Genomic DNA, 26,806 nt, shown 5'->3' on the forward strand with positions numbered 1-26,806 from the left:
ACACCCAATCCCCTCTGCAACCCAATCTTAAACCCTCCCATTAATTTCATTCCGGAATCTTTATCAGGCTTCAGAAAGACTTTACCTTTAAATCCAGAGTGACGAGATCAACTCAAAGGCCTAGGGTCTGACGTTACTCCTAACATTGCGACTAAATTGTGTGAATATAGTTTCCTGCACCGTGTAACCCGCATGAATAACACAAAACATCACAAACAGAAACTCATTTAGAAGCTAATGTCCCTTGGAAGAGATGCATTCAAATCCACAAATGATAGGATCCGATGTTTACTATAATGAGCTCAGAGGTTGAACTGGTTCATTTTGAAAGTACAATATCAAACCATGTTCTAACTTGGACATTGTATTTGAGAGATAATTACATTTAGAGAGTTTGTACATTTTTAGTTACAATCGCAAGGTCCTGAATCACATTGATCTGTGTTCATTGTACTGGGTTCCCATCACTTTACAGAGAAAATAAGGTAGACTGTGTACATGTGTGTGGGTGGGTGCATGTGTGTGTGTGTTTGTAAGTATGTGTGTGTGAGTGTGGATGTGTGTGTGGGCATGTGTGTGTGTGTGTGAGTGTGTGTGTGAGTGTATGTGTGTATGTGTGTGTGGATGTGTGTGGGAGTGTGTGTGAGTGTTTGTTTGTGAGTGTGTGTGTGGGCGTGTGTGTGTGTGTAAGGGTGTGTGTTTGGATGTGTGTGTGGGCATGTGTGTATGTGTGAGTGCGTGGGTGTGTGTTTGTGTGTGTGGGTGTGGCTCTGTGTGTGTGTGTGTATGGGGGTGTGTATGTGTGTGTGGGTGTGTGTGTGGGCATGTGTGTGTGAGTGTGTGGGTGTGGCTGGGTGTGTGGGCGTGTGTGTATGGGGGTGTGTGTGTGTGGATGTGTGTGTGGGCATGTGTGTATGTGTGAGTGCGTGGGTGTGTGTTTGTAAGTGTGTGTGGGTGTGGCTCTGTGTGTGTGTGTGTGGATGTGTGTGTGGGCATGTGTGTGTGTGAATGGGGGGGTGTGTGTAAGGATGTATCTGTGGGCATGTGTGTTTGTGTGTGTGGGCCTGTGTGTGTGTGGATGGGTTTGTATGGGCCTGTGTGTGGGTGTTTGTTTGTGGGTGTGTGTGGGCTGTGGGGAGTGAGATAGTGTTTTTTGCAAACAGTGCACTAAGATCTCAATTTCAGGTAGAAAATTATTATTTTTTAAATCATAAAACTACATGATAATCCAAACACACACACACCCACCCACACGTCCACCCACACACACACTCACACACACACCCACCCGCACATACACACACACACGCCCACCTACCCACACACATGTACACAGTCTATCTTATTTTCTCTGTAAAGTGATGGGGACTCAGAACAATGAACACAGATCAATGTGACTCAGGACCTTGCGATTGTATCTAAAAATGTACAAACTCTCTGAATGTAATTATCTCTCAAATACAATATTCAAGTTAGAACATGGTGTTAATGCCATCATTCTGTATTTATGTCTAAAAGTGCTGGTGTTGATATGAAGTTTCAGAGCTTTCAGCGTCTGAGCGTAACATTAGTTGGTTGTTGTCAGAATCAGCTGAAACAAAAATACATTTACATATTTTGACCGGGGACTCACTCGCTTAGTACTTGCAGCCAAATCTGAAATTTTAAACTGCATTCTCACACAAAAAATAAATAATGCAGGTCACCTTTAATGGAGAACAGACATTTTTCAAAACACACACCATGGAAGGTGCTCTGGCAAATCGATCATTGGACAAATTGCAGGCTGCAAAATAACGGTTCTCAAAACTCCAGCAGCATAATTTGTGGTGGTTACTCGCTCTTGCTTCAAGCGAGACATGCGCATGTATCCTGCGCGTTATGTATGGGCAAATCTTTCATTTTTCTTTCATTACCCCAGCATGTACTGTCACTTAATTCTTATGTATGCAATCCTTCCTGACAAATATGAGACGCTGCCTTGTAATTCGTTTGACGTTCATTCTGTTCTTTGCTCTAATTATTGCTTCTTTCTCTGACATTGAATAGGCCGTTCTGCCAAAGTCCGATAGTACACCTGTCAGACTGGTCGTGGCGCTGTCGAATGCTCCTTTATGCCAATTTGATGTCAGGAAATAGAAGAAGAAGAGGGGAAAAAAAAAATTAGAGGGATAAAGTCCATTTGCATATGGTTTCACCCAATGCATGGGTCAGCAGTTTCAGGAAAAGACAAGATGGGGGTGGTTTCTAAAGAAACAATTCCCACCTCTCTACAAATCTACTTCCACCAAGCACATGCGGGATGGAATATTTATTGTTTATGCGCGCACAATGCCCTTTTTTGTTTTACCAGATTCCGATTATATTCCCCACCTCCGAATGGAAAAAATAAAATCTTGTAAGGAGCTAAATCCCACCCCTCCGTTCGACTGGTTTCTCCCTCACAGCAAATGTAGCTCCTCTGTTTAAGCTATGCAGGCATGTTAAGCCTGTGGGGACGATGCATTTTTCAGAGAGGGGGGAGGCGGGAAAGAATCATTATTTTGTCCAAACCAATGTCAAGCAAAATGTCAGATACATTGCATTCAGTCAAAGCAATCGAGGGATTGTAGGTTAAGGAATCAAAATCATCAGCAGATTCCTCAGCCAGTGAAGGGCTTTTCTGTGCTATCCGTTGTAAATAAAGGTTGTGTCACTTTGTACTGCTCGCAGGAATAAGCAACTGTATTTGCTCAACATTAGGTTACATGTGTGCAGGTCTAAAATATTTGTAATTGGCTAACCGCTCATCACTTTTGTTGGATAACGTAAAAAAAAACATTTTACGACATTAGATCGCCAATCATAAGCCCGGTGCAGAAACTCTGAGGTTTCATCTACCTCCGATAAAAACAAACAGAGATGGTAGGCAGCAAGATCCTCGTTGTACAACTGTTAAAATGTCGGACACTGGTTTACTCGTGTTACGCGGTGATTCTGTTTAGTCGGTGGGATGAATTTCTAAATCATCGTTTGACTAATATGTGTGAATTGCACAATAAAATCTCCAACCACTTTATAAGAGGAGGGAAAGGGGGTGCGAGGGAGTGGTGGGGGGGAATCGAAATTTTCCCGTTTTTAAACGCTCACGTTGAGGAACTACCAGAAGCATTCTATTCTGAAGAAGGACTCTGTCGCAGATTATTGCCGCTCCAAAATCGATGCACTCGGAAGTTGTTCTGTCATTTACACCAGGGAGCCGTGCGGATTCCCATTACCTCCCGAAAGACTTATGTCCCTCGAGTACCCAGCAGTCATGATACCACACAGGCAGACATTGCGAAGCGAATCAGGCCGATCTGACAGGAGAGGATTTATTTCCATTACTTTTCCGAATGCACGGATAGGAGCGGCTACTGACACCTGTTTATATTTTGTCCAGGACAACATAAACCTTTCTTGCCACGACTGCAGAGGGCAAACATTAGAACCTCTTAATTATTGTTGGCAATTTTCCTTTTAAAGTTACACCGTTCCATTAAGTGGGTCGCAATGTCCGAATTTACAATTAATTTGTTATCTATTCTGTTAAATCTTCTGATTAGGAAACCACTGATGAAGATTCAGGCTTTTCTTCTGTCGTTGATTTTAGAAGGCTCACAATTTGCATTAGTTCAATGTTGAGAGCCAAGGTTAATTCTTCACTGGACCACTAGAGGCATTAGCTGTAGCACACACCAGCACAGACTGTTCGAAGCTCCCAGTATATTCACTGTAGTGCGTGACTACAGGCCTGTCAACCCGAGCCACAAGCAGCTCGATTCATATCTATTCACTAAGCCATAGTATCTTTCCCAAAGAAGCTTATTTTACCCATTGAATGTACTGGACCACGAGGCACGAGGCGTTTTCTGATCAGAGGTCATATACATGCTGACAAATACAGGAAAGCTTTGAGGAAACAGATTTAATTGAGAAACAAATGGAAAAGAGAGGAGTAACTATCAAAGCTCTTTAAGGTTAATATTTTAAAAATTTAAACGAAAGAATCTAGTGAAGCCATTAAGGTGTTGATGCTAATTCAAATCTATTTTTATTAGTGTCACAAGAGGGCTTACATTAACACTGCAATGAAGTTACTGTGAAAATCCCCTAGTCGCCACACTCTGGCGCCTGTTCGGGTACTGAGGGAGAATTTAGCATGGCCAATGCACCCTAACCAGCACGTCTTTCAGATTGTGGGAGGAAACCGGAGCACCCGGAGGAAACCCATGCAGACACGGGGAGAACGTGCAAACTCCACACAGACAGTGACCCAAGCCGGGAATCGAACCCGGGTCCCTGGCACTGTGAGGCAGCAGTGCTAACCACTCTGCCAAATTGCTCAAAGTGTTTAAACTATTAAGGAGCACTGATAGGGTGTCGTTGTCTAGACCAGTATTTGTTGCCCGAACCTAATTGCCCCATTCTACGGCTCGCTTGCCATCATCCTCAAATTTCAAAAAGACCCAGAAGCCAATTGTTTGATCCTGGAAATAAGAATTTGATTGATATTTCGATTGCTTGTGCACGTGGTAAATGAGAGTAATGAGACCTCGGGCTGTACCTGGGATTATAAAACAGTAATTAAATGAAGCACTTCATCACCTGGAAGACAAGACCACCATAGGACTGTGGATCATACACGTTGTTAATCACACTCGCTTGTGAAAGGGCAACTACGCCAAAACCAAATTCTTTATTACTTTCACTCGCTGTCATGTTTGGGATTATTTTGAATGAACAATAACAGCCGACCTTCTTGTTGTCAGAGGCGACCCTCAGTCTGCATCCTGGGACAGGCAATACCTGTCACAAGCTCCTACTCTGCCCCAATCCTTTCATTCTTTGATGAGTCAACTTTTTTTTTTGAATAACCCACTGTAGCTCCCAGAGGCAGCTGCTAAAGGACACACAAGTGTGAGGGTGAATTAGATTGAGCGAAATTTGAACAAGAGAAGTAGGAATGTAAGGTTAAGGAATATTTAACCGATACTGTGCGGATGTTTCCTTTGATCACCGTATCACTGAATCAGCATTAGAATGATTCCTTTTGAATGGTAACTGAGCACGGGACGGCATGGTGGCGCAGTGGTTAGCCCTGCTGCCTCACAATTCACAATGAATTTCAAGATGGCGCCGCAGCGAGGCAACTTCTTGCAAGCTGTGCCCAGCATACCTTCTAATTCTATCTTTTACTCTCGTTCCACGCTTCTGAAACTTCATTCTAACTCTTTTAAACACTCTAACAATGCTTTAGTTCAGTATCTTACAGATTTGGATCTTTCTCTACACCCTAGCTATGACTGTAACACTACATCCTGCACTCTCTCACTTCCTTCTCTATGAACGGTATGCTCTGTCTGTGCAGCGGGCAAGAAACAATACTTTTCATTGTATGCTAATACATGTGACAATAATAAATCAAATCAAAATCAAATCAACGCCAGGGACTCGGGTTCTGTTAATGTGAACCTACTCCTGACAATAATAAATGAACCTTAAACAAAACGTGTTTTGACCGGGGTGGTCACATGATGCTATTTTACTGTCCCTCTCCGACAGGTGTTGAGTTCAGTTTAACAAGTGTCTGCAGTTCTCCAGCACAAGGACATTCATTCTTCCCTTCAGAGCTTAACCAGTAAAGATCAACAAGCTGTTTAAATAGGGACCCAACACCACGAAGCCTGATCCTCTTCACGTTTGGGATTAGATATTTATCTGGGCCCACCCTCAGGCTCCGAAATGGCAGCCAGAAGGCCAGAGATTGGACTCAGATTGGGCTTTGGACTTCATTCCAATCACTCAGGCACTCACGGCACCTCCTTGGGCCATGGAAAACTCCATCCTTCATTTTGGTCACATTTATCTTGTTTTACAGGTGCAACAGAGACCAATTTTATCCTTGGATAGTCATTTAAGAGCACAATCCCCCAGACGCGACTGGATGTAAATCACAACCTTGTCTACGTTTTGCCCTACTTGGTTCCTCAGAATCTGAGTGTCTCTGTATCTCAGTGTCTCTCTCAGTGGGTGGAATTTTGCTGAGGGGTTGGGGGTCTCACCTGCTGAGTAGATTGCCGGCAGGGTACCTGCACTGCCTCTTTTCCGAAATGCCCACATGCCAATCAGGCAGTGGCGAGGCCAGCAACAGGTGGGCCTTCCACTGGGATTAGGTCCTCTGGAATGGAAATCCAGCCTAGTGAGAGCTGTTGTCCAATCAGAGGCTGGCAGGATGCACTGAGGCCTTGGCTACGGTTGGAACAACACATCACGGAGTGCCAGGGCCGTGAGGCAGCACAGGACACAGAAATATCATGTCAGGAATCACAGAGAGAGCTACATTGCGTACACCTCTGTGTACCTGCACTGTGTACACTTCTCAATTACACTGCACTGCGTACACCTTTCAATGACACGGCACTGCATATACTTCTGTGTAACTGCACTGTGTCCACATCTCAGTGACACAATGCTGCCTTTATCTCTCAGTATCTGTGCACTGTGTATAAATCTCAGTGTCTTTGTGTATTGTGTATATCTCTCAGTATCTGCATTGTGCATATCTCTCAGTGTCTCTGTGTATTGTGTATATCTCTCAGTATCTGTGCACGGTGTATATCACTCAGTGTTTCGGTGTATTGTGTATATCTCTCAGTATCTGTGCACTGTGTATATCTTTCACTATCTGTGCACTGTGTATATCTCTCAGTATCTCTGCACTGCGTATATCTCTCAGTACCTCTGCACCGTGTATATCTCTCAGCATCTGTGCACTGTGCATATCTCACAGTATCTGTGCACTGCGCATATTTCTCAGTATCTGTGCACTATGTATATCTCTCAGTATCTGGGCACTGTGTATATCTCTCAGTGGGGGGAATTCTCACATCCTCCCTGCTCCGGGAATTGTAGCAGTGGGGGGGGGGGGTCGCGGACCATACGAAGATCCCTTGACCCCGGGTGGGATTCTCTGGTTTTGGGGCGAGCGCGGCTGGAGAATCCCACCCGGTATCTGTGCACAGTGAAGAAATCAATACCGTTTGAACGTTATTTTTCTGTGTGTTTTTGTATGTTAGCAGCTGTCGGGGTGACCCCTGGAGATTGTAATATTTAAGGTTACAGAGTGTATCCAGCTGGGATACAGTAGACTGTGCTGAGGGGCAGGGGAATGTAGATGGAAAGAAGCTAGATCTCCCTGTTGGGAGGTAGTAACAGGTCACACCGATCAGTTCAAGGGTTTGAGTGAACAGCAGCCCATGGGGAGCAGATGGAGAGGAGAGTTGGCTCCAGGCAGCTGATGTGCTGTCGTGAGCCACGCTGCTGAGGGACAGGGGTTCGGAGAAACCCCAGGAGTCAATGGTAGCTCTGTGTGACTAAATGTTGGGGCTTGGGAAGTCCATGAGTAGGATTTGCTTGGTACAGCCAAGAGTCAGGCCTCAGGGAAAGCCAGGAGCCATTGTTGGCAGCAGCATTGCTGAAGAACTGAGACCGTGGCTAGGTTTAGATGTTAGATTGTAGCCTGGCCCACACAGCGATAGATGCAGCCTCGGTGGGAGGTCAGTTCTGCTGGAAAAGAAGACGGAGAAGGCTGGACCTGGGAGCAGATGAGAGAGAAATCTGAAACACGTGCCTTTTGAGTGAATCTTGTACCCGTGGAACTGGGGTAGAGTCGAGCTGCTGTCAACTCCTCGTTGAAGGAGAGTGGCTAAAATTCCTCCTGAGGAAGACAGAGCAGTAAAGGATTGATGCCACTCATGGTGATGACTGATGTCTGGGTGAGTTTCTGAGAAATGGGAGGGACCTGTCTTTGGGGTGGCACGGTGGTTAGCACTGCTGCCTCACAGCCCCAGAGACCCACGTTCGAATTCCCAGCTTGGGTCACTGTCTGTGCGGAGTCTGCATGTTCTCCCCATGTCTCCATGGGTTTCCTCCCACAGTCCACAAGATGTTCTGATTAGGTGCATTGGCCGTGCTAAATTCTCCCTCAGTGTATCCGAACAGGTGCCAGTGAGTGGCAACTGGGGGCTTTTTCACAGTGACTTCATCGCAGTGTTAATGTAAGCCTATTTGTGACACTAATAAATAAACTTTAACTTGGTTGTATCTGTCATTTGATGTGCAGTTTGTGGTGTTTCCAAGCCACAGGTCGTCTGTTAATTCATACTTACCTCACGTTAATTCTGGATGTTATAAGATAGATAATGTGGACTGTTTGCTTTGCTGCCTTTTGTACAGTAATTTTTATACCAGTTTATTTAAAACCATGCAATCTTGAGACTTTATTCTCTCCCTGAGGAACTGGGATTTCAAATTTAATCCACTTTAGCCAAAAAGATTACTGATCCCTCACCAGATCACAATGAGCCTTGGGGGATCTCATCCAAAATTGTTCCAAAATTTAGGGATCTGGTCTGGGATCCTAACAATGGTGTATATCTCCCAGTGTCTCTGCACTATGTACATCTCAGTGTCTCTTCATTCTGAACAGCTTACCAGCTTCTGATAAGCTTGGGGGAGATGAGCAGGGAAAGTTTTTCACACGGGGTGGTGGGTGCCTGGAACGCACTGCCCGTGGAGGTGGTGGAAGCAGTCACGTTAGCAACGTTCAAGGTGTATAGAATCATAGAATCCTACAGTGCAGGAGGCCATTCGGCCCATCGAGTCTGCCCGGACCACAGTCACACCCAGGCCCTATCCCCATAACCGTACTTATTTACCCTACTAACCCCCTGACACTAAGGGTCAATTTAGCATGGTCAATCAACCTAACCCGCACATCTTTGGAGTGTGGGAGGAAACCGGAGCACCCCCACGTAGACACAAGGAGAACGTGCAAACTCCACACAGGCAGTGACCCAAGCTGGGAATCGAACCCGGGTCCTAGGCGCTGTGACGCAGCAGTGCTAACCACTGTGTCACGGTGCCGCCCAAATCTTGATAGACACTTGAATGGGAGGCAAACAGAGGGATAGAAACCGTGTATCGGTGCAGGCTTGGTGGGCCGAAGGGCCCGTTCCTGTGCTGTATTGGGCATTGTTCTTTGCCTCCATGCCTCTATACCAATATCCCTACCAACCTGTACAGGTACACTTGATCATTATGCGTTTCGATCCTTATTACAGCAGGTTTCAAAACACATCAAATATAATAACTGTAGAGAGTGAGAAAATTGCACAGGTCTTTGAAAGTATAAAACAGAGTTGCAGAGATATATCAGTGAGGAAAACAACCACTAAAAATAGGAAGTGAAAGAAAATGCTGTTTAAACAACTCTCTGTGGAGCTAAGCCTTATCTATGTACGTGCATCGGCTAACCAAAATTATAATATATCAAAATATAGGGACAAATCTCACATTCTAAAACAGCTGTGTTGCAGAATGTCTTCTTTAATTGGAAACAACCCAAATGGTGCATATCACAGATTTACTCAGCACTTTGTGACTGCTTCACTGTCTGTTTGACAATCTATTTTTTGCTGCTTTTCCAGGAAGGTGCCAGGTGGATGTCTTATACAACAGACAAACATATTATTTACAGAGGCAGTTTTCCCCAAAGGGACTCTCAGCAGAGCCAGCCCAGTCCCAACCTGGTCACACCTGCTGACCCCCTCCCACCTCCCCCAAAGCACAAAACATATTTACTGGGGAGAAGTTACGCTGGGACCTGCGATTTGAGATTTATTCCGGGAGGAAGAAGGAAGATCAACCCGTAAGCTATCAACTGGCGATCTCTGGTTTAAAAAATGGTCACATCTTAAATGTTTGTACATGTGACTGGTACTCGAAATGAAGTAAGAAGTCTCACAACACCAGGTTAAAGTCCAACAGGTTTATTTGGTAGCAAATACCATAAGCTTTCGGAGCACAGCTCCTTTGTCAGATGGGGTGGATATCTGTCTAATATGGTATTTGCTACCAAATAAACCTGTTGGACTTTAACCTGGTGTTGTGAGACTTCTTACTGTGCTTACCCCAGTCCAACGCCGGCATTTCCACATCACTCGAAATGAAGACACTCATTCATGCAAAAAAAGTTAGCTTTTCATTGAACCAAATCATGCACAATTAAGAATCTTACGTTGTGATTGTTCAAGTGATCCGGCAATGTCTGTTTCCCAACCACAACGAGATACTCCCACAATGCCTGAAATACGCTGTTCGTATCAGCCATCAGCAATCCCAGTTCAAGAGCAATGGTCTTAAAGATACAGTAAGAAGTCTCGCAACACCAGGTTAAAGTCCAACAGATTTATTTGATATCACAAGCTTTCGGAGTGCTGCTCCTTCATCAAGTGATCATCTGACGAAAGAGCAGCGCTCGAAAAGCTCGTGATACCAAATAAACCTGTTAACCTGGTGTTGCGAGACTTCTTACTGTGCCCACCCCAGTCCAATGCCGCCATCTCCAGATCTTAAAGATATTTCACTATTTTTCTCTAGTTACCATCCAAAGGCTTTGTGCCCATGTTTATTCACCCTGACCACAAGTGTGGAGGAAAAGGGTTAAAGGAGATTTAGAGGGATTCGGGAGTGGGGAGGGGGGTGGTGAATTCAGAGGGGGATGTAGGGTGGGGCTTTGCCTTAGGGTTGGGAGTGTGTAGAAGGATTTGGACGGGGGGAGGACTTGGAGGGGTTTGAGTGGGTGGGGGGGGGGGGTTGGGGGGGGAGGAGAGGGCTTACACAGTGGTTAGCACTGCTGCGTCACAGTGCCAGGGACCCGGGTTCAATTCCGGCCTCGGGTCGCTATCTGTGTGGAGTTTGCACTTTCTTCCCGTGTCTGTGTGGGTTTCCTCTGGGTGCTCCAGTGTCCTCCCACTGTCCAAAGATGTGTGGGTTAGGTTGATTGGCCATGCTAAATTGACCCTTAGTGTCAGGGGGATTATTAGCAGGGTAAATATGTGGGGTTACGGGAATAGGGCCTGGATGGGATTGTGGTTGGTGTAGACTCGATGGGCCAAATGGCCTCCTTCTGAACTGTAGGATTCTATGATTTTGCCTGGGTCAGGCTGACTGTAGGAGCTTATGTTTTATGTTAGAACGTGTTTGATGCCAGCATTGTGTATGTGCAGTTGTGTGCTGATGGTGGAGCCAGGTTAGCGACCAACATCGTTATAGGGGGCAATGTGTAGCTGAGTGTATGAATGGCCACCAGCTTAATAGGGGGCAATGTTTCCCATATTGAGCATGTTTAAGGTAGAGATTGATAGATTTCTGATGAAGAGTAACAAAGAGTTATGGAGATAGTGAGTGTAAAAGGCATTGAAGTGTCCAATTTGCCTTGGTCGTATTAAATGGCAGAGCAGGCTTGATGGGCTGAATGGCCTACTCCTGTTCCTATGTTCCTTTCCTATGTGCAGCAGGGTTCATTCCCGGTCATCACTGCCCCCAGCAGCAGGAGGAGAGAATGTCGGGAATTTCTATCTTGGACTGACACTGGTGGGTTTTGAAACTCCCTTTACAGCAGGTTCGAAGGGAAGGATTTTCAGACGGAAAAGTAATTCTTTACCTGGTGGGACATTTTACTGCAGTGTTTCTAAACCCTGTCTCGTTATGCCAGCATTGTCAGTGAATTGTAAGTTTGCTGTGAGTGTTAGAGCAGAATTCTCCAATGCCCCAGCCACAGGTTCAATGGCAGGCTGGGGGGAGAATTAGGCGGGAGGCCCAAAAATTGGGTTTCCCATGGAATCACCCGCTGCTGCCCGCCATGGTGGGTCGGGAAACTCGCTGGAGGTGAAACAGATTGGCATCCTGCTAATGGGATGCAGGTGAAGGCCCAATGGCAATCTTTCCCCCATTCCCAATCCCAAGGGTCCGGAACATGTCTGGAACATTGTGGCATGCAGAGGTCGGGACTTTCCTGAAGAATGTCTGGGGCTGCGTCTGGAGTTTGGGGTGGAGGCCACCAGCAATCCTAGACCCTGGAACAGCACAGCAGAGGGTGGACTGAGTATCTATCAAGTGGATCTCCCAGCTTCAGTGTCATTGAGGTATTCGACATCTTCAGAGTGTTCCGGGAGATCCATCTTTCTTCTTCATGGGAGGTCAGATGGGCGCCTTTTCAATATGCACCCAGATATGATGGCAGGACACACGCAACCAAGTCTGGCCCATCATGGAATATGGCGCTAAACCCCTAGATGCATAATCAATGAGGTCGGGGACGAATGTATGGCATAGTTTCCTGCTAGCCTATGCAGCTCACTACCAACTTCTCAAGGGAAATTAGGGATGGGCAATAAATGCTGGCTGGCCAGCGATGTCCATGTCCCACAAATGAAGAAAAAAAACCTCCCCATCCTCACCCTTACCACAAGACTGAGTCCCAGGTGAGGGAATTCCACCCTTAGATTAAATTGCTTCTCCTCATTTTGCCCACTTCCCCCACTCAGAGTTTAAAGCTACAGCAGTGAACCAGTGTGCATGCAGAGATGCGTATCAGCAGGCATATTGTGTTGGTAGGGGGTGTAATGTTTAGGTTAATCCATCTAGGGAAGATGTGCCAGATCCTGGAAACAGCCCTAAGATCGAGTTCTGATTAAAATTCCAGCCAAGCTGTGATTGCTGGGTTTAATTGTCAAGCATAGGCCTCAGAATCTACACAACAGTTCATTGTTTTATACCCAATCGGGTAAGTTTACAATATTATGTAGCGGGTTCACACCTGCCTGCAGGATGGTGTTGCAAAACCACAGGAATAGGCCCTTGTGTCTGCGCTGCTCCAAGATGGCTCTACCCTCCTTTTTTCAGCTGGACAATGCTGCAAGTTCTTGACTCTGGGACGAATATTTAATTCGAGCAAAACGAGGTTTGTGTTTATCTATCTGGCAAACCGCCCCCCCCCCCATCTTGGCCTCTGAGAGCGTGTCTCTGAGAGATGGGATAGTGAGATTTCTTTTTGTTACTTCCTTGCATTGTTTGCATTTAATTTGGCACATTGCCATATTTTTTGTCTCTTTTAGCTTCACCTTTTGTGCTTTTGAATATGTCTATTTTGTTGATCTTTCTAGCAGTGAGGGAGTTCAAATCTAAATTAAAGCACTTTTAACTAGTAGGGCGGGCAACTTAGCTTGAATTCCTTTTCCCCTGAAGAGGTTGGAGCAGTGGTTCCCAAAGGGTGCGGCGCGCCACACTGGTGCGGCGAGAGAGGATGGTAAGTGTGGCGGGAAGATTCAAGGACAATCAAAGAAACATTTAAACATGGATTAGATATTTTTCCAAAGTGATTGTTTTATACTTTCTGGATGTCCCATGATCATATTATAAAGTCGTTGTGTTCTATGTTATGAATCAAGCACTGCTAGGAGTTGTTTTTTAAAAAATGTATTTCTTATCAATAAAAAATTCGGTGTGACGTGAGCAAATTTTTATTGTGAAAGTGCGGCCCAGGGAAAAAAGTTTGGGAAAACACTGGGTTAGAGAATGAGGAAGTGGTTCACAGAAATGGATATTTGAGATGGTAAGGGCATTATTTCATGGAATATGAGGGTCGTTGGGTTACGGGAGGCCAGGAAATCCCTCTGGAGTTTGGGGCTTGTGGTGTCAACCCATGGTCCTCAAATGAAAGACAACGTGACGAAGCAAAGATCCAGTCCCCTGGACATTTTTCACATTTCCTGCTGTAAAGCCCAACAACGGTGTCCAGACTGATGGTGACGTGCTGCAGGCTGCACAACTGTGTTCTGGAAAGTGGAACAATTATGAATAAATGAAAAGAGAAGGTCCGAACAGTGCGGTGACAATGAGTCTGAGGTTGAAGAGGCAGCTAGCACTGGGGAAGACACATGTCTACACTTCCTGCTGCCTCGGCAAAGCAGCCAGCATAATTACAGACCCCACGCACCCCGGGCATTCTCTCTTCCACCTTCTTCCTTTGGGAAAAAGATACAAAAGTCTGAGGTCACGTACCAATCGACTCAAGAACAGCTTCTTCCCTGCTGCTGTCAGACTTTTGAATGGACCTACCTCGCATTAAGTTGATCTTTCTCTACACCCTAGCTATGGCTGTAACACTACAATCTACACTCTCTCCTTTCCTTCTCAATGAACGGTATGTTTTGTCTGTATGGCGCGTAAGAAACAATACTTTTCACTGTATGTTAATGTGACAATAATAAATCAAATCAAATCAAAATCAAATCAAATCAAATGCAGTGAGGTCAAATAGGCAACAATTTCAAAGCACGAAGAAATATATGGTGACAGCAAATTGGCCCATCAAAAAAACTATGTCCACTGCTATCATTTACTTCAACTGCCAGGCATTCTCATCCATTCAGCACCTGATCATCTATCTGATTATAAATGAATACCAGACAAAGTAGAAAAGGAATTCAAAATATTTATTAGTCTAGCAGTGTTAGTCTAACATGCAAGATCCTGAGGGGCCTTGACAGGGTGGATGCGGAGAGGATGTTTTGTGGGAGAATCTAGAAGTAGTGGTCACTGTACTAAAATAAGGGGTTGCCCGTCTAAAGTGGAGATGAGGCGAATGTTTTTCTCTCAGAGAGTCATGAGTCTCTGCCTGAAAAGATGGTGGAAGCAGAGTCTTTGAATAATTTTTAGAGGCGGATAGATTCTGCAAGCGGCGGTGCAGGGTGGGTGGGTTTGGGGGGGTTGGGGAGTGGTGTGTTAAGTTATCGAAGGTCGGTGGGTTGCAGATTTAAGGTTACTATCAGATCAGCCATGATTTTATGAAATGATGGAGCAGGCCCAAGGGGCTCCTGCACCTTGTTCACATGTTTGTATGTTTGGTATGTTTGTATGTTTGGTATGTTGTATGTTTGGTATGTTTGTATGTTTGGTATGTTATCGATCATTGCTTTTCTTTGCTCAGATTTCCCCAGTGAGTATATGTTAGGTGTCAACAGCGATGCAGCTTACTGCTCCTTAGGCCATAAGTCCATAAGACATAGGAGCAGAATTAGGCCACTCAGCCCATCGAGTCTGCTCCGCCATTCAATCATGGCTGATATTTTTCTCATCCCCATTCTCCTGCCTTTTCCCCATAACCCCTGATCCCCTTATCAATCAAGAACCTATCTATCTCTGTCTTAAAGAAACTCAATGACCTGGCCTCCACTGTCTTCTGTGGCAGAGTTCCACAGATTCACCACTCTCTGGCTGAAGAAATTCCTCCTCATCTCTGTTTTAAAGGATCATTCCTTTAGCCTGAGGTTATGCCCTCTGGTTCTAGTTTTTCCTACTAGTGGAAACATCCTTTCCACATCCACTCTATCCAGGTCTCACAGTATCCTGTAAGTTTCAATAAGATCTCCCCTCATCCTTCTAAGCTCCAATGAGTACAGACCCAGAGTCCTCAACCGTTCCTCATACGACAAGCTCTTCATTCCTGGTGATGCATTTTGGAAGAAATAATGTAGGGAGGAGTTATACAATAAATGGCAGAGTCATCAGGAGTATAGAAACACAGAGGGACCTAGGTGTGCAAGTCCACAAATCCTTGAAGGTGGCAACACAGGTGGAGAAGGTGGTGAAGAAGGCATATGGTATGCTTGCCTTTATAGGACGGGGTATAGAGTATAAAAGCTGGAGTCTGATGATGCAGATGTATAGAACGCTGGTTAGGCCACATTTGGAGTACTGCGTCCAGTTCTGGTCGCCGCACTACCAGAAGGACGTGGAGGCGTTAGAGAGAGTGCAGAGAAGGTTTACCAGGATGTTGCCTGGTATGGAGGGTCTTAGCTATGAGGAGAGATTGGGTAAACTGGGGTTGTTCTCCCTGGAAAGACGGAGAATGAGGGGAGATCTAATAGAGGTGTACAAGATTATGAAGGGGATAGATAGGGTGAACGGTGGGAAGCTTTTTCCCAGATCAGAAGTGACGTTCACGAGGGGTCACGGGCTCAAGGTGAGAGGGGCGAAGTATAACTCCGATATTAGAGGGATGTTTTTTACACAGAGGGTGGTGGGGGCCTGGAATGCGTTGCCAAGTAGGGTGGTGGAGGCAGGCACTCTGACATCGTTTAAGACTTACCTGGATAGTCACATGAGCAGCCTGGGAATGGAGGGATACAAACGCCTGGTCTAGTTGGACCAAGGAGCGGCACAGGCTTGGAGGGCCGAAGGGCCTGTTTCCTGTGCTGCACTGTTCTTTGTTCTCTTTATCATTCCTGTGAACCTCCTCTGGACCCTTCCTTAGATATGGGGCCCAAAACTGCTCATAATACTCCAAATGGGGTCTGACCAGAGCCTTGTACAGCCTCAGAAGTACGTCCCTGCTCTTGTGTTCCAGCCCTCTCAACATGAAGGCTAACATTGCATTTGCCTTCCTAACTGCCGACTGAACCTGCACGTTAACCTCAAGAGAAACTTGAACAATGACTCCTTCCAGACGCTGATCAAACAGGAGATGAAAGTGAACGGGTTGGGTTGGGAGGGTTGCTCCTGGAGCTGGCAATGACTCTGTACCTCCTTGTGCACATTTCCTGAGGCCACTGGGGGCTGGCCCAGCTCACTGATGGTCTGGCTCTGCTTGGGGAGAATGACTGGGTGGAAATGCTGCAGCGTTCCCCGCAGAGGCAGCCAGGATCTTCACTATGTCCCAGTATGGAGTGGGGGAGGCAGAAATCAAAGTAACCGGGCAGAGGAACACAAGTTAAAACTTACCTGCAGGCAACAAAGTCCAGGTGAGAAAAACATGGTGGAAAATTATCTAAAACTTTCCACAGGGCCATCCCGTGAAAAGGACCCATTTTCTCCACAAACTCATCATCAGCATAGGAGGGCACTCGCTGCCTCCCACCTCATTGTCCCCAGTGTGACAGACCTCCTCTCTGTTTCAGTGAAGCTGAGAAGTTTCCATCACTATGTGATATGATACAGTGCTGTTGTTCTAGGAAATCCAGGCAGCGGACATCTGGATTTACTGCAGCTGGACCGCCGTGGCCATTTCCTGTGTTCCATGGAGCTCCCTGTGGTTGAGGAGTGGGCAGGTAGGGCTACTGCTAGCGGTGCTGTTGGTGTTGCCCCCTCCAGAGATTCCTCAGTAGAGGACAAAGGTGGCACAGCACAAGCTTCTCTCACGTTGCAGAGAATCTTGATGGCAGGGAGTACAGCTCAGGATGCGTGAACGGCAACACAGATGCACGGACATCCAAGAAATTGGGAATCACTTGTCAAGCACCGATAGGATACTCTCAGAAGAAACAGTGTGAGCAACACCCTGGGTAAAACCTGGCCATGGCTGCGGCTCTTCAGTTTGACTGATTAGAGGCTTCCCAGCCAGTCAGTTTCACTGAAGAAGCTCGCCAGGCCATGCCCTCACCTCGTTGATTCTGGCAAGTTGCTGACAGCTCAGGAAATAAATGAACAGTCCGTTAAAGGCAAAATGGTTGGTTGAAACAGAACTTAGTTATTTATTACAATATTTAAATTCCTTGCCTGACAGTTCCACAGGGCAACCTTCAAACCCGCCTGGGTGAAACCTGGAAATTGGCACAATGATGTCAGGATCTTAATTCAATGCACTTTTCGGGGATTTAACACCTGAACCAACCCTTACCCACCGTCACCCACCATCACCCAGTGTCACCCATCTTCGCCCACCCTCACCCTTCGTCACCCACCCTTACCCACTGTCATTCACCCTCACCCACCCTCACCCACTGTCACCCACCGTCACCCACCATCATCCACCCTCACCCACCATCACCCATCCTCACCCACCGTCATCCACTGTCACCCACCGTCATCCACCCTCACCCACCATCACCCATCCTCACCCACCGTCATCCACTGTCACCCACCGTCCATCCACCCACACCCATCATCACCCACCCTCACTGTCACCCACCCTCATCAACCGTCACCCACCGTCACCCATCCTCACCCACCCAAATTCACCTGAACCAACTGACACCCACTCTCACCCACTGTCACCTACCGTCACCCACCGTCACCTACCATCACCCACCCTCACTGTCACCCACCCTCATCAACCGTCACCCACCCTCACCCACCGTCACCCATCCTCACCCACCCAAATTCACCTGAACCGACTGACACCCACTCTCACCCACCCTCACCCACTGTCACCCACCATCACCCATCCAAACTCGCCCGAACCCACCTGGAGAAACACCCCCCAAACATTCTACAAGCTGTGTGTAATCTTTCTAAGACATTCGAGCTGAATGTTTCCTTCTGGTTGTGTGTGAATAAGCACAGGTCTTTTCAGAGCTGCAGAGCAAGTTGGATTGCAGCTTTGGATGGAATTATCAACATGAGGGAAATCTTGAGTGAGATTTATGAGACCAATTGCAAATCCGTTTAAACATACAGAGCTATGTTTGGTTTTCACACTGAGATACATTAAGATGGGTTACATTTCATTACTAAAATAAGTGAATCTAATTTGTTGCGATCACCAGCGTTGTCCCCTGGCCCATCATACTAGACCATGTAATGAATGGCCTCCTTCTGTACTGTAACCATTCTGTGACTCTATTGCTAGATTACATTGGACAATTTTTATGGTAAAATCAGTTGTTAGTATGAATTCTCTAATAACAAAATATTGATAACTCAATATTTAAACTTTATTTATTAGTGCCACAAGGCTTATGTTAACACTGCAATGAAGTTACTGTGAAAATCCCCTAGTCGCCACACTCCAGCACCTGTTCGGGTACACTGAGGGAGAATTTGGCATGGCCAATGCACCTAACCAGCACGTCTTTCGGACTGTGGGAGGAAACTGGAGCACCCGGAGGAAACCCACGTAGACACGGGGAGAACGTGCAGACTCCACACCGACAGTGAACCAAACCGGGAATCGAACCCAGGTCCCTGGCACTGTGAGGCAGCAGCACTAACCACTGTGCCACCGTGCCACCCTTATTGAACTTACCTAACACTTTCCAACAGTTATCTATTTTTAACACTTTCTACTGTTATCTCCAAAAATATTATATAGAATCATATGTTAGTAAGTGCTGTTGAATTAGCACAAATGCTATTTAGCAAAAATACATACAATGGGCAGGATTTTATGGCTTTGCTCGACCCGAGACCGGAAAATTCTGCCCGAGGTCAACAGACATTTCCATTGTCCGCCCCTCGCCCGCTCCAATTCCCGTGTAGGGTGGGGCGGTAGAATTCTGGTGAATACGGCTGTTTTAGTATAGCACACAGATTGCCTGTGCTTTCAGGAAAGCCACAAACCACATTTCCCTTGTATCTTTGTGATATTGCTGCAAGAACTGAGAGTTAGTTCCAGGTTATCAAATTTACCTGATCATTCGCACATGGCAGTTTGTGGGATCGTGCTGTATGCAAAATGGCTGCCACACTGCCTGCATTACGATTGTGAATACATTTCTAAAGTATTGAACTAGCGATAAGGTGTTCTGGGATTCCCTGAGGTAGTGAAAGGTGGTATATAAGGGGGAGATGTGCTGGTTAGATTAGGGTTAGGACCATGCTAAATTGCCCCTTAGTGTCGGGGGGATGAGCAGGGTAAATGAGTGGGATTATGGGGATAGGGCATGGGTGGGATTGTTGTCAGTACAGGCTCGATGGGCCAAATGGCCTCCTTCTGTACTCTAGGGGTTCTAAGGCCGGAACTTTCCGGCCGTTCATGCCGGTGGGATTTTCTCATCCCGCTGCAGTGAAGGGAGATTTGGCTGCGCGCCAAAATCTCAGACTTTGGGATCTCGGCATGAACGGGCGGTAAGATCACACCCTATGGGGGGGATTCTCCCGTCCCACCCGCCAGGGGAGTCGTAGCGGACGGGGGGAGAACCAAGCAAAGATCCATTGACCTCGGGTGGGATTCTCCGGTTTTGGGGCGAGTGCGTCCGGAGAATTCCATCCTAAGTCTTTCCTTATTTAAACTTACACTGTAACTCCCGACACCGTCAGGCCAGGCGCCAGGGACGGTTGCGTACACGCACTCGGTCTGCACTGCGGCAGCTGGTGTACACGCAGCCTGTCCCACCAAGATGGTGGCTGCTGCCATTTCAGTTCAGGACCAGTTTAACACCACGACAACTGTTAGATTTTTAAACTTTTCTTTGTCTTCTGATTGATTGGGTTTGCTCTGATTGTAAATTGATTCTGCCACCTTAACATCACAACTGCATGGCCATGTTATCTGTGAAATTCGCCGAGTCCTGGGATTGATAATGTGAATGAAAGAATATCAATTGCTTTCACCACGTTCCGAGCACTGAGCTGGTGGGAAAAAAAATTCATTTGTCGAATAGTGGAGCGCGCAAATTTGCTGAATGCGTTGGAAAGCATGGAGTTCCTGCCACACAGTCTGCTTACCTCAGGCTGTCAAACCCCACATTGGGTGGTAAGGTTTTTTTCTGAAAAAAATACTCCACTCAAATTACATTTTTATTGATTTTTACCAACCTTAAAGTTTATTTGTTAGTGTCACAAGTAGGCTTACATTAAATTTAACTGGTCATTAGCATATGGCAGTTTGTGGAATGAAGTTACTGTGAAAATCCCCCAGTCGCCACACTCTGGCGCCTGTTTGGTTACACTGAGGGAGAATTTAGCATGGCCAATGCACCAAACCAGCATGGCTTTCGGACTGTGGGAGGAAACCGGACCACCTGGAGGAAACCCACGCAGACACGGAAAGAACATGCAGACTCCGCACAGACAGTGACCCAAGCTGAGAATTGAACCCGGCTCCCTGCCGCTGTGAGGCAACAGTGCTAACCATAGAATCCTACAGTGCAGAAGAAGGCCATTCGGCCCATCGAGTCTGCGCCAACCACAATCCCATCCTGGCCCTATCCCCAAAACCCCCGGCATTTACCCTAGCTGGACCCCTGACTCAAAGGAGCAATTTAGCATGGCCAATCCACCTAACCCACACATCTTTGGAGTGTGGGAGGAAACTGGAGCACCCGGAGGAAACCCACACAGACACGGGGAGAATGTGCAGACTCCACACAGACAGTGACCCAGACCAGGAATCGAACCTGGGTCCCTGGCACTATGAGGCAGCAGTGCTAACCACTGTGCCACCAGAAGTCCGGGTTGGAGTTGAGCTTCCTCTTTGTCAATACCAGCTCCAAAACTGATCTGGATTTGTTCCAAGATTCATTTGTCATTGATTTTTGAACTATTCATTAATATACATGCAATTCCACTGCATTCTTATTTCTTCCATTGGTGCCACCTACACTTTATTTTATCGTTAAAGAGTTAGGGAACCAATAATCTCATCCAGCCAGGCAGGATATCACTGACTATGCTGTTACCGACTGCATCGGGACATGTGCAAGAAGTGCTTCTCCAGTGTAGTGTCATCAATAAATTCACGTTGGCTCTGCTCCTGTCACTCTCTCTCACCCAACTCTCCTCTCTTCGCACCAGCCTGCTCCCAGGCCTGCTGCCTAATCGTTTCCAGTTTCTCTGCTGTAAGAAGGCAGCTGCCAACTGTTGTTGGTAAATAGGCTCAAAATGCCAACAGCGCTTTGCAAAATAAGGTAGCTGATTCCCAACTCAGAGCTGCAGAACTGTTGAATGTTTGGCAGTGGTTATGAGGGTCAGGATGGGGGTGGGGGGTGGGGGGCGCAGTATGGCTAGTTTTGCAACCTCAGATTAAGTGGCAAAGGGTGAGGGGTGAGTCTGAAGGAAGATGCCTGACGGTGTGATTGAGAAAGGTGAATATTAAGGAACTGCGAAAGGAAGTGGATGCGGAAGAATCAGAGGGGAAAAGTGAAACGGAAAGATAAGAAAAGGAAAGCTCCACACTTGATTCCTGATTCCTGGGATGGCAGCGTTGTCGTATGGCTGGATCCCTGGAGCTGTGAATCAGCAGTGCTAACCACTGTGCCACCATGCCGACTCTAATATATGTATACATATAAATATATATATGTATATACTTATATATAAAAGCAAAATCCTGTGGATGCTGGAAAAGGTTCTGTAGACGGGTCACATGGACTCAAAATGTTTACTCTGTTTCTCTCTCTACAGATGCTGCTACCAGTTTCTCCATCCTCACTCACAGCAGCGGCAAGGCGTGAACAGCCGCAGAATTCCAGACACTATCTATCCTGTACTCTGGCATCCAAAATTAACATGAGTTAAACTTCAATTGACAGGCAAACTGTGGCTGAATAGAAGCTATAAATTGCACATTAAATGGCAGATACAACAAAGACACTTCTTACAGATTGGCTCAGCAGTCCCCTCAGATTGTGGTCATCACAGTAATAAACTCTGCCCTCCTCATGAGGAATTTCAGCTCCTAAGTCTTCTGGGAGTGGGTCTGATCTCCAGCCAACAGCAGCACACAACAAACCTGAGTTCCATGGTCCTCACCACAAATGGCATACATCTGCAGAACCTCCTTAACTGGGTCTGGACTGGCTAGCCTACCAATGTTACCTTCCAGTAAAAGAAACAGCTGCAGCAACTTTAACTCAGCTTCTGGATCTAACCTCTGTCTCCTTCAGCTTGCTTGTACTACACCAGTGGATTCATCAACTGCTACTGCCCAGTTTGGACTGACTTGAGTCCCTTTATCATCTTACAACCAGGTTCCGTTTGCCAGATGCTTTGGTTTCCAAACCTTAGCTTGATTTTGTTTCCTTGGAAACTAGCAAGGTCAGTTTCCTTTCCGTGCTAACCAATTCTATTTCCCTTTCTGTCCCCTTTCCAGTTTAGTTTCTGTTTTAGTTAGGGTCTACCTCAAAAAAAAATTGAATTTAAAAATGCAGAAATTCCCTCACAATATGTGAAATGGTTAAAACTCTAGAATCCATCATACTTGCAAGGCCACTTTTTGTAATAGATGCTAAATTAGCTTTAAAGTATAGGAAAAAGAATAAGAAACGCCAGTCACTGCTCTTTTTTCGACTTTCGGGATTTAAAATCAGCCCCGGTCTTTGCTCAATCCCTTCAGTTCTTCCCACCAAAAATTTAAAATTAACTACCGCACGCTAGTAAAAGCAAATCACCCTCCCAGTGTAAATGGATCTACTTGCAGTGATTAAATCTCATGGCCTTAAAGTGGGGCGGCACAGTGGTTAGCACCAGGGACCCAAGTTCGATTCCAGCCTTGGGTGACTCTTGAATTTGCATGTTCTCCTTGTGTCTGCGTGTGCTCGCTCCAGGCGCTCTGGTTTCCTCCTACACGCTAAAGATGTGAGGGTTAGGTTGATTGGCCATGGAAAATTACCCCTTAGTGTCAGGGAGATTAGCAGGGTAAATATGTGGGGTAACAGGGTTAGGGCCTGGGCGGGATTGCTGTAGGTGCAGGCTCAATGGGCTGAATGGCCTCCATGGGGAGTCTATGATTCTACGGAACACAGCAGAGTAATACACTGTGCCTTACGTGCTCCTGTCATTATATTGCGACCCATCCGTCGACTTGTACATGAGCAATGCAATCAGAGGTCCGCTAGAGTGTGTAAACATTGCGGCCAATAATTGTTTGATTGAAAAAAAGATGCAGTTTTCTGCAATTGCTTCTTACCTAAAGAGTGGGCTGCCGTGGTTTTGGAGCTGAAAAAGCGTCCCAGCCCCAGATCCCCCAGTTTGACTGCTCCTGTTGCTGTTATGAACACATTTGCCGGCTTGATGTCTAAGAAGGAAAACAGAGAGTCAATCAATAATGAATGAATGGTTTGAAAGAGAAAGGCACAAAATCTTCGCAGTGATTGCATTATACTGACATTTGTTTATGGTCTGTGTGTTATCAAAAGGTTTATTTTTGACACTTACGTTGTATCTGTTCATAAATATCATAAATAATATAATTTTTTGTCTCCCAGTCACAGGCTCAGGGTGGATTCAGAGTTCCATGACTCTGCTTGTATTGTACAAAGAAAATTGCCAGTAGGCTGTGTTCTACAATACCCACAGTATAATATTGTGGTATTTTAGTGCCATGCAGCAACTCTTATCATTAGCTCATTCTGCTTCAGTTCACTTGATCGGTTTTGATTTGATTTATTATTGTCACATGTATTGAGATACAGTGAAAAGTATTTTGTTTCGCGCAATACAGTCAAAGCATACCGTTCACAGAGTACATAGAGGAGAAGGAAAAGAGGGGGTGCAGAATCGCAGTGTTGCAGTTACAGATAGGGTGCAGAGAAAGATCAACGTAACATAAGGTAGGTCCATTCAAAAGTCTGACAGCAGCAGGGAAGAAGCTGTTCTTGAGTCGGTTGGTACATGACCTCAGACGTTTGTATCTTTTTCCCGATGGAAGGAGGTGGAAGAGAGAATGTCTGGGGTGCATGGAGTCTTGGATTATGCTGGCTGCTTTCCTGAGGCAGTGGAAAGTGTAGGCGGATGGGAGGCTGGTTTGCGTGATGGACTGTGCTACGTTCACAACCCTTTTCTAGTTTGTTGCGGTCTTGGTCAGAGCAGGTTTTGGTTTGCATTTTGAATCGGGTTGTAATAACTCAACTCTTGGTCACTTTCAGTCAGCTGATTTCACAGATTCATTCTGATAAGTAAGAAGTCACTGTGTCTGGACATTCTATTTATCAATGGAGCACGATCGTGTCCATTTAGTGTGTAAATCAGATATGAAAGCTTGAGTGTGGCAACGAATCTCAATCCAACTGTTAGAATGGAAATAGACGCTCTATAAGTGGGTAATCCTATTATAGGGCTCTTAAAAACAAGAGTTAAAGAAGATCTTTCTTGAAGCGTTCATTGTTATTTCACCTAATGTGCAAAATATGAAAAATTGTCAGCATATATTTGAAAATATCAGAAATATTAAAGGGGTTGAAAATCTGTGTCAAAGCTCATTGTTCAATTTCATTCACAATTTATAGACACTTTAATTTAGCATTTGTGGGGTAATGGGGATAGGGTGGGGGAGAGGGCCTGGCTAAAACACACTGTCAGAGTCAGTGCAGACTAGGTGGGTTGTCTGTCCTCCTTCTGCACTGTAGGGATTCTATGATTTGAACATTGAAAGAGGTTTATCACTGACTGATTGAGATGCATCATCTTGATACTGACACAAGAATGGGACTTAACTCCAGACCAAACATTGAAGTTTATTTATTACTATCACAAGTAGGCTTATATTAACACTGCAATTAAGTTATTATGAAAATCCCCTAGTCGCCGCACTCCGGCGCCTGTTCAGGTACACTGAGGGAGAATTTAGCATGGCCAATGCACTTAACCAACACGCCTTTCGAACTGTGGGATGAAACAGGAGCTCCCGGTGGAAACCCACGCAGACACGGGGAGAACGTGCAGATTCCACACAAACAGTGACCCAAGCCGGGAATCAAACCCGGGTCCCTGGCGTTGTGAGGCAGCAGTGCTAACCACAGTGCCACCGTTTAATGTTTAACAGTAACTTCATTGTAGCGTTATCGTAAGCCTGCATGTGACACTAATAAACAAACTTATTTTTAAAATGGGATTTAACTCCAGACCAAACGCAGAGTACCCTGGTCAAAGCAGGAGTCAGACACACCGAACATTCAAAATGAGTCTGAAACTCCATTGGCATCTGGGTCACTCCGTAGGACAACTCTGTGTGGACAAAATATCTGCAATGCCGATCTTGGTGGTTTTCAATGTTAAAATAATTCAATAAGCTCACTCCATTGGAGCCACTGGATAGTAAACAAAGGTTCGGAGTTATGGCGGATTTTATCCCTCCCCAGCCCAGGGATGCCATGACCAGTTCAACTAACTCAGCAATATGGGGCCTTTCTTGACTGGATTGGTTGAATCCCAACCTGGGCTGTGCACTTCCCAGCTGAACCCCTGGTGGCTGGATGTCACCTGGTTCATGGTGGACCAGAAAAAAAAAACACAACTTGAAGAGATTTGGAAGACCTGGTTGTAAATGTTTTTTCATGATGAGCTATTTCCATGCACTGTGGACAGAATTTTACCGGCACGTCCACCCGAGGTTCATACGATCCCACCCGAGGCCAACGGGGAATGCCGTTCTCCGAGCCTCGCCCACCCCTGGAATTGGGGCGGGCGTGCGGGTAAAATTCCGGCCTGTATTCTCAAAAGTAGGATCATCTGAAAGGACGGCCGATTCAGTTGTCGTGTCTTTCAGACCATTCTCAGTTTGGCAAGACAGTCCATTACTGGTGAAATTCAATCTGAACCCCTGACTGAAGAGCCACTCAGTATTATAGAATCATAGAATCCCTACAATGCAGAAGGAGGCCATTCAGCCCATCGAATCTGCACCGACAACAATCCCACCCTACCCCTATAACCCCACCTATTTACCCTGCTAGTCCCCATGACACTAAGGGGCAATTTAGCACGGCCAATCAACCTAACCCGCACATCTTTGGGGTTGGTGATGGTTTTACTGTAAGCAGTGGGCTAAAGAGCTTTGAGAAATTGAATGCAGTTGGCAGCTTGCTTTTCAATCACAGCGACAAAGCTGCTGGCAGGAAATTCCTTCATTAGCGCCAGACTTTCAGAGTAATTAGTTGCATGAGGAACTTGATGGGTATCTGCTCATTCGCCACCAGGGGATTTGCTCAGTGTGTGAAACTGTAAATGTGGTCGATGTTTGTCAAGCCACTTTACGGTTCTGTTGCACATTGTGCACAAAGGGAATTTTCCCTGGAGGACACCAATTTGGCAACTCGCAAGCCCTTCTCAGCTGAAGCAGCCGAAGGCTCTGACACCAGCGCATGTCCACAGACAAAGAGTGATCACAGTTTATACAGGTCAAAAAAGGAAACCTCAGGCCTGGATTTTTTGGTACCGGGGGAATCGTTGCACGTGGGACAGAAAATTTGACGGACCGGCCAAAGATCTGTTGACTTCGGACGGG

General features: G+C 46.0%; 1 protein-coding gene across 7 annotated transcripts in view; it reads right to left on the minus strand.

Annotated features, from left to right (window-relative positions):
- LOC144502502 (serine/threonine-protein kinase Nek6-like) overlaps positions 1-26,806 on the minus strand; it is a 288,580-nt gene that overhangs the window by 60,814 nt on the left and 200,960 nt on the right. For all 7 annotated transcript variants that reach the window (XM_078226514.1, XM_078226509.1, XM_078226508.1 and 4 more), the window contains exon 7: positions 23,492-23,599. In XM_078226514.1, the coding sequence (XP_078082640.1) occupies positions 23,492-23,599 (108 nt within the window). The remainder of the gene's footprint in view (positions 1-23,491; positions 23,600-26,806) is intronic.

Source organism: Mustelus asterias, chromosome 13, assembly GCF_964213995.1.
Source record: "Mustelus asterias chromosome 13, sMusAst1.hap1.1, whole genome shotgun sequence".
NCBI classification, from domain to species: Eukaryota; Metazoa; Chordata; class Chondrichthyes; order Carcharhiniformes; family Triakidae; genus Mustelus; species Mustelus asterias.